Below are 11,846 nucleotides of genomic sequence, written 5' to 3'. Positions count from 1 at the left end.
CTGAAATAATTACTGCTCTTAAAAGAGCAAACACTCTAAAATCAAGTTTCTACTAAAAATTTCACACAACAAGATATCCTTTTATTAAAAAATTTCTTTTTCTCATTATCAAAGAAATACATGCTCATCTTACAAAATTTAGAAAAAATGGAAAGGTATACAAAAGAAAATAAACAGTGTCCATAATTCCACATCAAACAGAATGGATTACTCTGCAGGTTTTATTCTTTAAACATTAAACCTTAGCTCACTAAAAATCAAAGATTCAGACCACCTTCTTTCAAAGCACTCAAGTCTATTCCTACAACATATTTAAAAAAATAAAGAAAAAACTCAAACAGAATGAAATAAAATTTCTGTACAAAGTATTGTTTCCTACAAAAATTTCTCTTTTCCAAATTCCTATGAGTCAGAGACTCTAATACAGACTACCAAATGTTTATTGAAATAATACTAGAACAAAAAGAGAAGAAAGGGTAAGGGGCTATCGCCAGATTCCCCCCCGGCTCCTCACATTACTTGAGGCAGGGTGCCCACTTTTTTTCCGTCCCTGAGGCTTTTCAGTCTTAGGGACTGTAGCAAGGCGGCGAGGGACAGCCTGGGAGAGAATCTGAAAGTTGAAGAGAGAAAAAAAGTTGGTGTCATCTTCTCAATCCTCCAGCTCCACTGAGGAAAGACAGTACAGGGAGACAGCCAGATGCAATCAACAAAGGGAAAAGCACACACTACAGAAAATAGGAACAGGAATTGAAGGTGAGGCGCAAGAGAGGAAAAGTCAGGCAGGCACACAGAGCAGAAAGGACAGGTCAGTGAGGGTCCTTTCATTCCAAGCCCCTGCCCACTGTTCCCTCACCTCTTTCCGAGGGATCTCACCCAAGCGTGAGTCGGTGTTCCTTCGAGGGATATTATCCCCTTGGCCCTCAGCCCTGCCATATAAATCAAGGATGTTAGGGTGGAGTAGCTATTTTCCCCACTCTAATTAATTCTGGATGGAAGAATTTCTTCCCAATTCTGTCTCTTAAGAAGAATGTATTTGTCTCAGTTGCCTAAAACCCAGGTCTTCTAACTTGTAGCCCAGTGCTTTTTTTACTGCTCTACTATGTACTGTTGTTCTGTGGGAACAAGATGAGCAGTGTCCTCCTGTGTGATGTACAGCTTCTGAAAACCCACTGGATGGTCAGCTATGAGTTGATATTAACTAAAAAATAACAATAATTTCTAATTTTTTTTCTGGAATTGATGAAAAGGAGATGGCAGAAAGTGAGTTTATAAACGTCAGTTCAGTCAAAATGCAGGAGTCATATTTCATTATCTTATGGTGGTTTTTGCCATTGAAGACATCAGAAAGTTTGGATAACTCAGGAATGGATATCTACCCCAGATAGGTTTTACTGCTATTTCATAATTAAGTTCATAGTCAGGAATTTATTCTTAAGAGCTATTAGCATTGAGATGATGTGTCATTCTCTCAGCCAGGAGTCAGCAAACTCTTTTCTGTAAAGTGCTGGATATTTTAGACTTTGTGGTCTCTGTCTCAGCAGATCAATCTTGCTGGAGACAATATGTAAATGAATGGGCATGACTATTCCATGGAAACATCTTTTACACTAACATTTTAATTTCCTATCATTTCAGGTGTTACAAATCACTTATCTTCTGGTTTGTGGTTTGGGTTTGTTGTTTTTTTTCTTTAGCCATTAAAAAATTTGCACATCATTCTTGCTTTCAGGTCAGATAAAAATAGGCAGTTGGCTGGATTTGGCCCACTGACTGTTGTTTGCCCGTTCTTGTTCTTGGTTAAGAGTGTGTTACAATCAGTTGTAAAACAGTTTAATTAGTATGAAAATATCAAAGTTAGTGCATGATTTATTAGGATTTTTTTAAAAAAAATAAGTTGTAATCCAATTACTATCATCTCAGTGGCTTTCCCACATACTAATCTAATGTGTTTTCTGGAGTTGAGGAGGAAGAGATGATAATAAAACCAGAGGTGGGTGAGCAGCAGTATATTTAATCTAAGCTTCAACAATAGTGAGGGATTCTTCGTAATGCTAATTATCAGGTTTTAGAGGAATTTGTTTTCCTGTAGAAATTTTTTTAAGTTAAATCAAAATCTGCTATACTCACTGAAGTGTTTTATGCATGTGACGATAGCATCTACCAGTGTATGATAGAGACAAAGTATTTGAGAAACACTTCGCAGGCCAAATTTTGAGATGTGTATACTTTGCAGTGTATAAGTGTATTATATATTCTTATTCTTAAAACAGAACTGATGCTATTTAGTGAATGGTCTGGTTCTCAGTGTGTTTATATATATAATTTACATATATACATATATGTAGGTATGTATGTATACATGATGAAGTATGTGTGTTTATAAATGCCTGTATGTATGTGTGTATATATGTATAAACAGATGTACTGATACACACAACTATCTTTTGAAGGTCTTTGTCAAGGTTGTTTCTGCTTATGATTTCTTTAGTACTTTAAAACTTAAGACGTAAAACATACAGAGACAGACAAATCTACCATTAAGTTTATCGGGATATAGATTGTAGAATGAACTCTTGGATTCTTTATTAGTCCATGTCTCTTCCATTTAACCATATGAATTGGTCAAACATATAAAGTATCACAGTTGAATTTCATTTCCCTATGTTGTTAGTTAAGAAACTAAGACTAGTTAAGTTAATTAATTGCCATATTGATACAGTCTATACACATTATTTGTTTAAGTTCCTTATTCCTCTGTCAGTTATTTAAGTTCAAGTTGAATGTTACTTGTTTTCTGTTTAATAGATGACTTGAGTAGAAATTCCTTTATACTAAGATAGTAGCGATGCTGATATGAGTAGAAAGTAAAAATTAAGTGAATAATTTTTTTTTACTTAGAATATACTGATGCTTGGTTGATGTTTTCAGTTTTCCCTTGGATATTTGCTGTTAGGCAGACAGTCACTGAGTTTGATGTTTTTGGAGATGTGCAATCCTGTAGGGTTATGGAGTGCTGCAGTGGTTGTAGCGTTGATCCAGGTCACTAGAACAGGTACCTTTTCATCAGCCAGAATGCCCTGGCACCTGGAAGAGTGAATGCAGCTTCTCCACATGCCTTATTCCCACAGACGTGCTGACATGCTGGAACAGTCTGGCTCCACCAGTATTAATACACTTTTTTGAGACTGTATGCAAAATACTATTTTGTAAAACTATGCCTTTAAATAGACATTTATGGGTTATATTTCTTTTATAATAATTGTGCACTGAATATTCAATTGTGATGGATTTTGAGATTTATGTATATTTATAAGTCTGTTCTATGTGAATTTTTATTCTTAAGATGTATGGTACATTACTAATAACAACATGGGTTTCTATTTATGTAAAGTATATGTAGCAATATTCCTAGATACTACCCAAATTATTGTTTTGTCCATCTGCCATTATAAAGACTTTTATCTTTAGAGGATTATGTTATAGCCAGACTATGTTAGCTATATTTGAACTTTAATATATAAATTCTCAATATGGTTTGAAATTCTTCCAGTTGATGAAATTAAAGTTAGTTTATAATTAAAAAAAAAAAAGAATAAGAGCTATTTCCTTTGTGGGAAAAAAAAAATTAAAAGAAAAAAAATAAGAGCAAACAATATACACCTAGGGATGAAGTAGGAGAAGACATAAGTAGAATCAGATAATGAGTTGTACTAGATAATTCAAATACTGGGATTCTGGATTACAAGATGAAGAGGGGGGAAAAACCCGAGGTAGAAGACAGAGAAAATAGAATTTTTTTTTCTTAAACCAATAGAGTATTATTTAGCCACAAAGAGGAATGAAATTTTATATTTTGATCAGAGATTCTATAGAATTCTGGTCAAAATGGGGAAATACAGAAGAGAATTTCAAATTCTCACAGACTCCAGATTTTCTGGATGAACATTTAAAACTATTGCCCTGAGATAATCTTTAAAGCTTAAACAAAAAATATCCCTGAGGTCTTCTGAGAATTAAATAATAGTTTAGCTTGACTAATAAAGAGAGTCTGTCTTAAGTGCTGTATTCTTTCTACATGGTATATATCTATATGGGATCAATTACACAACAACTCAAAAATATGAGGCAGAAATTTAAAGGAAAAAGAGTTTATGTTAATGAGGGGTATTCAGAAAGTGAGGGTAAAAATAGTTCACAACCCAGAGAACATAATCAATATCATTGAATTGTGTATGGAGAAGCTGATGAAGTGGTATATGCTTTGCTGCGTATATTCTCAAAAATAAAACTTTTTTTTTAAAAAAAGAAATGAAGTGGTGTGAAAAACAATGTGTACAAACTTTAAGAACTTTGAAAGTAAAGCAGTATAAAATGAAAAAAAAAAAAAAGAATGAAGTTCTGACACATGTTACAACTTGGGTGAACCTTGAAAACTATGTTAAGAGAAGGAAGTCAGATGTAAAAGGTCACGAGTTGTATAATTCTGGTTATAGGAAACATCCAGGAAGGCAAATCCAAAGGGAGAAAGAACGCAGGTACAAGTGGCTACCAGTGACTGAGGGAAAAGGGCAGTGAGGAGCAAAGCTTGAAGTTTTATTTGGGAGTGATGAAAGTGTTTAGGAACTGGATAGCAATAGTAGTTATACAACACTGTGAATGAACTAAATGTCAGTGAATTGTTCACTTTAAATTATTTTATTATATGCTACATGACTTGCCTCCACTTAAAGGGAAAAAAAGGCAGAGGAAGCTATGGAGCAGCAAGAGACACAGAAGAACCTTGATCTATCTCACTCCTTCCTCTGCCCTCCATAATCAAAGGGATCTACCCAGTGAACAACACACTCCACTCCTCCTTGGCTGATCTAACCTGTGAACAATTCAATTCAACCCACTCCACCACTCCACTACTCCCTGGCTGATCCATTTACCCTCCCACAACCCAGATGCCATTCTTCTGACCCTTCCTGCCCGCTCCCCAGCTTGTACCTGCTGTGCTCCACCCTCTTCAGGTAGAGCAGCAGATCCTCAGCAGACAGTGTCCCCCAGCCCCGGGCTTGGTATAGTTGCAGTAGTTGAGACATCTCCACCAGCTGCTTAGGTGACGGCAGCCCATCTCCACCTGACAGACACATAAACAATGGTCATCATCCTAGGGCACTTCTAACAGACCTCATCCTGTCTCCACAGACCTCATTCTGTCTCCCTAGGAATCGCAAAGGGACTGAGGTCCCAGATACTGATTCACACCTAATTGTTGCTTACCTCCCTCTGGGGAGCCACCACTGGGATCACTGCTCTGTGAATGTGTTGGTGGAAACTCAGGTACCCGAAAAAGACTGGACACCACGGCTAAGGGAACTTTGGTTTTATGGACAGGGGGTGGAAGGCGTGGCACTGGAGGTGCTTCCTCCCAAGATGGGACAGGTAGAGGACCTAGCAAAAGGAAACATTAAAAAATGAGGCAAATGAAAAAATAAATAAATAAATAAATAAAAATTTAAAAAAAAATTAGGCAAATGGAGCCTTGCCTCCTAACATTTCTTAGGCTTTACTACTTTTTTCCACTTCTGAAAATTATCTAGATGTTCAATTCCCATGTTATCTAGGCCCAAACCACAATATTCTTCTGAGTTGGAACTCACCAGACTTGGGGGGCAATAAGTCAAGAGAAGTATTGTCACTGTTGTGGGGTACTGTCTCCAGCAACTGAAAAAACAAAATTATAAAGTGCCATATGTGGTGGTGGTATTGTTATGTGCCACTGAGTCACCTGTGACTCATAGTGACCTTATGTACAACAGCCCTAAACCCTGCTCTATCCTGTGCCAATATTATTGTCTCTGACACACCTACTCCCATTATCCCAGTCACTGAATCAATCCATCTCATTGAGGGTCTTCCTCTCTTGTGCTGTCCCTCCAGCTTCCCAAGCACGATGTCCCTCTCCAAGGACTAGTCCCTCCTTGCAACATGTCCAAAGTATGTCAGATCCTTGCCTCCAAGGAGCAGCCTGGTCTCACCATCTCTAGAATGAACCTGTTTGTTCTCCTAGAAGTCCATGGTATATATTCAATACTCTTCTAGAGCACCAAATCTCAAAAGTATCAATTCTTCTATCATCCCTAGTCATTGTCCAGCTCTCTGATACATAGCCAAGTAATTGCAAAGACCATGGCCTTTATCAGGTGCACCTTAGTCTCCAGACTGACATCCCTGCTCTTCAGTACTTTGGAGAGGTCTCAGACAACAGATTTTCCCATTGCACTGAGTCTTTTAATTTCCTGGATGCTGGTAGGTACCAAGAGTGTTGACTGTGGAGCCAAGCAAACTAAAGCTTTAACAATCTCAATCTCTTCACCATCTATCATGATGCGGCCCAGTGGTGAGAATCTTTGTTTTCCTGATGTTGAGTTTCTATCTATCTTGAAGGCTGCAGTCCTTGACCTTCTCCAACAAGTGCTTTAGGTAGGTCCTGTTTCAGCAAGCAGGGTTTTGTCATCTGCATAACACAGATTGTTCATGAGTCTTCCTTCAATCCTGATGCCATATTTCTCTTCATTGAGCCCAGACTCCCAGATTATCTGTTCTGCACACAGATTGTAAAGGTAGGGAGATAGGACACATCCCTGGCATACACCTTTCCCAATTTTGAACTATGTAGTGTTTCCTTGCTCTGTTCTGACAATTGCCTCCTGGTCCAAGAATAGGTTTCGCATAAGCATGATCAAGTGTTCTGGGATTCCCATTCTTCTCAGAGTTAGCCACAGTTTGTTATGATCCACACAGTCAAATGCCTTTGCATAGTCAATGAAACACAGATACTCATTGCAAATATATTTTATAATAAACAGAAACACAAGCTATCCATATGGATTTCACCTGATGGTGTGCACAGGAATCAGATCAATTACATTTGTGGAAAAAGTAGCTGGAGAAGCTCAATATCAGCTGTGAAAACTAAGCCAGGTGCTGACTGTGGAACAGACCACCAACTCATATGCAAGTTCCCAAAAGGACTGATAAATAAGGAGAGCCAGGTACCTAAGGGAAGCAAAGACTGGTGTAGTTAGAGCCTCACCAGTTAAGAGTTAGGATTAATGACATAGGTTCTATAAGGGAATTCTGGAAGAATATCAGATAGAATACTGTCAGTACAAATTATTAGTCTTAGAAAAGGAAATGAAGCCAGAGTTCTATACTTCTAGAGCAGAAAGAGGGACGTTAAAAGGATGGTTTGTACATCTACACCAATGTTCACAGCAGCATTATTCACTATCCCAAGAACATGAAAACAGCCCAAATGACCAACCGCAAATGAATGGTTTGAGAAATTATGGTACATTCACAAGACAGAATACTACACAGCACATAGGAACAATGATTTTGTACTTCACTACCTAACTTGGGTGGGGGGAACTGGAGAGCATTATGCTAAGTGAACTCACTCACTTGCATAAGGACAAATACTGTATAAGACCATTATTGTAGGAGGCTCCAAGGAGAGGGGAGCAGAAGGGTGAGGATGGGTGGGGGGCATAATCATAGGATCACACAATTTGATGGGTGGAGGGAGGGATGGGTTAAGGAAATGGGAAAGATTCAGTGTGAAAAACAATGTACACAAGCTTTGTAGTTACCAGTATAAAATAAAAATAATAATTAGAAAAAAAGGATGGCTTGTGTGGATCTTCCCTTACCTGCTGCAAAAAATGCTTGAAGCCATCCAGCTGAGGGGAGGGCGGCAGACCTTGCTTTAGGAAGCCATCTCCATGGATTCTAGGATCTTCCTCAGGGAATGGCCGTTCTGCCCTGTGATCAAGATCAAAGGCCCCAACTGCAAAGGAAAATGTTCCAGTATAAATTGAGATAGGTCAGAGTATGTGTTTGTTACTCCACAAATGCATTCACTACATGCCCAGAAAAACAAGTCCACTGCATCGAATAGACACATCACATCTAAGAGATGGAAACAGTGAAAGGTTAAAAGAGCTGGGAAGGGATGAGCTGAAGGAGAGTGGCAGCTGCATTCTAAGACAGAAGTTAGACAGAGGGAGGGAAAGCCATGATAATCAGATCTGAATAAACACCACCATAAACTCTTTAAAGAACAGAAACCTATATTCAGAATATTTTAGAGTTAAAAGATACATTTTTTATCTTCCATTAAAATAGGCTCTTATCTTTTAAAAGAATTAGTACATAATTTAAAATTTTTAAATTGTCATAGAATTCTTCTTTTAGACTTACTTTCATATTGATAGTCATATATCAATCATACAAAACATATCTCCAATCCATCCATGCCCAAACTTATTAAACCAGGATGAGTCAATCCAACAGATGGTTACCAACACATCTGACTGCCTCTTTCAATGAGATTTTAGAAACAGACACCAATGTCTCAATAAGGTTTCACAGCCATGGATGAAGTCAGTGTCCTAGCTGGCTAAACCTATGTGATGCAAGGGATCAAACTCCCAGAGCAAGTGGAGAATGCTGATCCACCACAAGGAAGGAGGAATGTGCAGGGAAGGACAGTCCAAAGAAGAGCACCTAAGTCCGAAGAGAAAAAACTCCCATTACTGATTCTACTTCTCATTAAGTTCAATTGCATCACATATTTCCATGCAGTCTCACTCCCTTTATTCAAACTACCTTGAATCAGTATCTGTTTCTTGCAATCTATGATAACTAGGATGTATCTGGGACACTAAAAGCTCAAGCTCCAGACAGAAAGGAAGAAAGGAAGGTAGGTGAGAGGGAGCCAATTAGTGGATCTAAGGTGAACCCCAAGGACTTCTGTCCTCAGTCACCTGTAGAGGTGGTAAGATCTGGCTTTGGCTCTAGGGGCTGGAAGGAATGTTGGCTTTGGAAATTGGGACCCAAAAGAAGGCTAAGATCCGAGGAAGAGCTGCAGAGAACAGGTGGCACCCTGGGCAGTTCTTCCTTTGTCTCCCGGCTTTGCTGAAGTACAGGCTTCAGGGCCACAGCCACAGGAGGCACAGTCCACATCGTCCTCTCCTCCTGCTCTGGTTCCTGAGGCCTGGGGCTGGAGGGGCCAGTGGTCGGAACCTGTGCAGACAAAAAGAAGAAGGGGCCAGTCAATGGACCAAATCAGATAAAGGTATCATGAGAAAAGAAAATTAGGCCAACCTCTCTTTATCAGTACAGATGAAAAAATCCTCAACAAAATACTAACACTCTTAATCCAGTAATATATTAAAATTACAGTCAAAGTGATATCAATGCCAGGAATGCAACATAAGAAAATTAACCAATAAACATACTGATAGAACAAAGGAAAAACTACACTCTCATCTCAATTCACAAAGCAATGATTTCTGACAAAATTCAACACCCTCTCATGATTTAAAAAAACAACCCACCACTCATGCAAAAAATTAGGAATAGAAGGGAACTGCCTCACTATGATAAAAAGCATTTATGAAAACCCCCAGTTAACTCACATTCAGTGGTCAAAGATCAAAAGTTTTCCCCTTAGAATCAGGAAGAGAAATGGGATGTCTGCTTTTATCACTGCTTGGGAACTTCGTACTGGGAGTTTAAGACAGACAATTTGGTAAGAAAATGAAGTAAAGTCATTTAGAGTAAAAAGAAGGAAATAAAATTAATTCTATTAGTAAAAACCATGATTCTCTGCATGTGTACACATACACACATAACCCTAAAATAAAATACACCCACAGAAACTTTAGAACTAATAAATAGATCTGCAAAGTTGCAAGGTACAATGTAAACACATAAAAATCAGTTATGAGGAAATAAATCAGTTACACTTCTATATAATAGCAATAAATAATATAAAAAGGAAACTAAGAAAATATTTCATTTATAATAGCCCCAAAAGGATAAAATAGTTGTTGAAAGGTGCTATCAAGCACAACCCACTGTAACCCTATGAACAACAGATCTGAACCCTGTCCTCTCCATGCCATCCTCACAATCTCGGTTATACTTAAGCCCATTATTGTAATCACTGTGTCAATCCATCTGGATGAAGGTCTTCCTCTCTTTTGCTGACCCTCCACTTTTTCAACATGATATCCCTCTCCAAGGAACAGCCTCTCTTAGCAATATGTCCAAAGTATGTGAGACAAAGTTTTATCACCTTTTCATCCAAGTCGCACTCTGACTTACATCTCCAAGATATATCTATTTGTTCTTTTGGCAATTCATGGGATATTCAGTACTCTTCTCCAACACCACAGCTCAAAGACATCAATTCTTCTGTCACCTTTACTCAATGTCAAGCTCTCAGATGCATAGCAGGTTACTGAAAAGATCATGGCCTGAATGAAGTACACCTTAGTCTTCAAACTGACATCATTGCTCCTCAGTAATTTGAAATGGTTCTTGACTACAGATTTTCCCAGCACAAGACATGGCCTGATCTACTGACTTCTAGTACAATGATATTGATTATGAATCCAAGTAAGATGAAGTTATTGACAGTTTCAATCTTTTCTCCATTTATCATGAAGTTGCCTATTAATCTCTGATGGCCTAGTGGTAAGGAGCTGCAATGTCATTGCAAAGGCATGTGGTTCAAATCCACCAGCTGCTCTGTGGGAAAAGATGGGACAATATTATCCAGTGTAATTTCCCACCTCTGAAAACCCACTGGAGGATCAGCTATAGGTCAGTTCCAACTTGATGGTACATAATAACTAAAGAACACAATACTTAAAAATAAATATAACAAAGGAGGTGAAATATTTGTACAATGAAAAGTATAAAATAATGCTTAAATTATAAGGGGAACTGCATAAATGGAAAGGCATTCTCTGTTCAAAGATTGGAAGACTTAATATTATTTAGCTGTAAGTAATACTCTAAGCAATCTACAGGCTCTAAACCCTACAGTTTTGGGGGCTTTTCTCTCCAGAAACGGAAAACTTGATCTCAAATTCACATTGCTTTGACCCCAAGTAGCCAAAACAATCTTGAAAAAGATGACTAAAATTTACAAACTCTGCCTTTTTACTTTTATAAAATATACTAAGAAGCTATTACAATACAAGTGAGACACTTATATACAGACACACAGACTACCAAATAGAATAAAGACTTCTGAAACACACAGAGCCAAGAGTTGAGAGAATGAACCAGACTCTCAAAAGAACTCTTGCCAAATTGTGCTAACTGGCCAAGGGGCCATGAGTGTCACTGCTGTCCGCTGTCTTTCTAGAAATCAGAGTAGCACCAGAACCACAACTTGGGGCTTAGTCCCTGTAAGATATTAACTATGAGGCCCTTCTTAACCACTGATTTGTTGAGCAAAACAACTCTCTCAAGTTATTTTATTTATCATGAACCAGTATGGGAGACAATAAAGACTTGGCAACAAGGTACTGCTAGCACCTGTGGGCAAAGAAACAACTCCTATAGGGCCAGGAGACCAAGGTTGTCTGAAAGCTTGGGAGAGGAGTCACTAAAAGGTCAACTTAATGAAGGCTGAGTAGATCCTTCCAACCTATTTTGGTAACCCCTCAAAGCCAGTAATTTAAAGAAATAGTGGATCTGTGGATACACATTTCCAGATAAGGAATAATATTCTGCTAAGAGTGCAGACTGTTCACTGATCAAGCCATCAGTCAAATAATTCTAAATTAACATACATGGCAATATCATTCAGACACAGAAATATACCAAGTATAATAAACAAAATTGGGAAGGGTGTACGCCAAGGATATGTCCTATCTCCATACCTTTTCAACCTGTATGCAGAGCAGATTATCCGAGAGGCTGGGCTCTATGAGGAGAAGCGTGGCGTTAGGATTGGTGGAAGATCTATCAACAATCTGCGTTATGCAGATGACACA

At 38.2% G+C, this 11,846-nt stretch overlaps 1 protein-coding gene across 2 annotated transcripts in view; it reads right to left on the bottom strand.

The window, feature by feature from the left end:
- Positions 1–484: 484 nt before the first annotated feature.
- CNTROB (centrobin, centrosomal BRCA2 interacting protein) overlaps positions 485–11,846 on the bottom strand; it is a 58,015-nt gene continuing 46,653 nt past the window's right edge. The window contains exons 13-20 of one of the 2 annotated variants that reach the window (XM_006899145.1): positions 8,817–9,075; positions 7,701–7,858; positions 5,646–5,709; positions 5,266–5,436; positions 4,932–5,122; positions 4,842–4,849; positions 854–926; positions 485–610 (exon numbers count right to left, since the gene is read on the bottom strand). In XM_006899145.1, coding sequence (XP_006899207.1) covers positions 485–610; positions 854–926; positions 4,842–4,849; positions 4,932–5,122; positions 5,266–5,436; positions 5,646–5,709; positions 7,701–7,858; positions 8,817–9,075 — 1,050 coding nt within the window. The remainder of the gene's footprint in view (positions 611–853; positions 927–4,841; positions 4,850–4,931; positions 5,123–5,265; positions 5,437–5,645; positions 5,710–7,700; positions 7,859–8,816; positions 9,076–11,846) is intronic. The other variant, XM_006899146.1, reaches the window with a different exon arrangement.

This window comes from Elephantulus edwardii, unplaced genomic scaffold, assembly GCF_000299155.1.
Source record: "Elephantulus edwardii isolate Elephantulus edwardi_28Jun2011 unplaced genomic scaffold, EleEdw1.0 scaffold00246, whole genome shotgun sequence".
Taxonomy (NCBI): domain Eukaryota; kingdom Metazoa; phylum Chordata; class Mammalia; order Macroscelidea; family Macroscelididae; genus Elephantulus; species Elephantulus edwardii.
The sequence above is the reverse complement of the archived record's forward strand: the minus strand, read 5'-3'. Positions and strand labels throughout refer to the sequence as shown.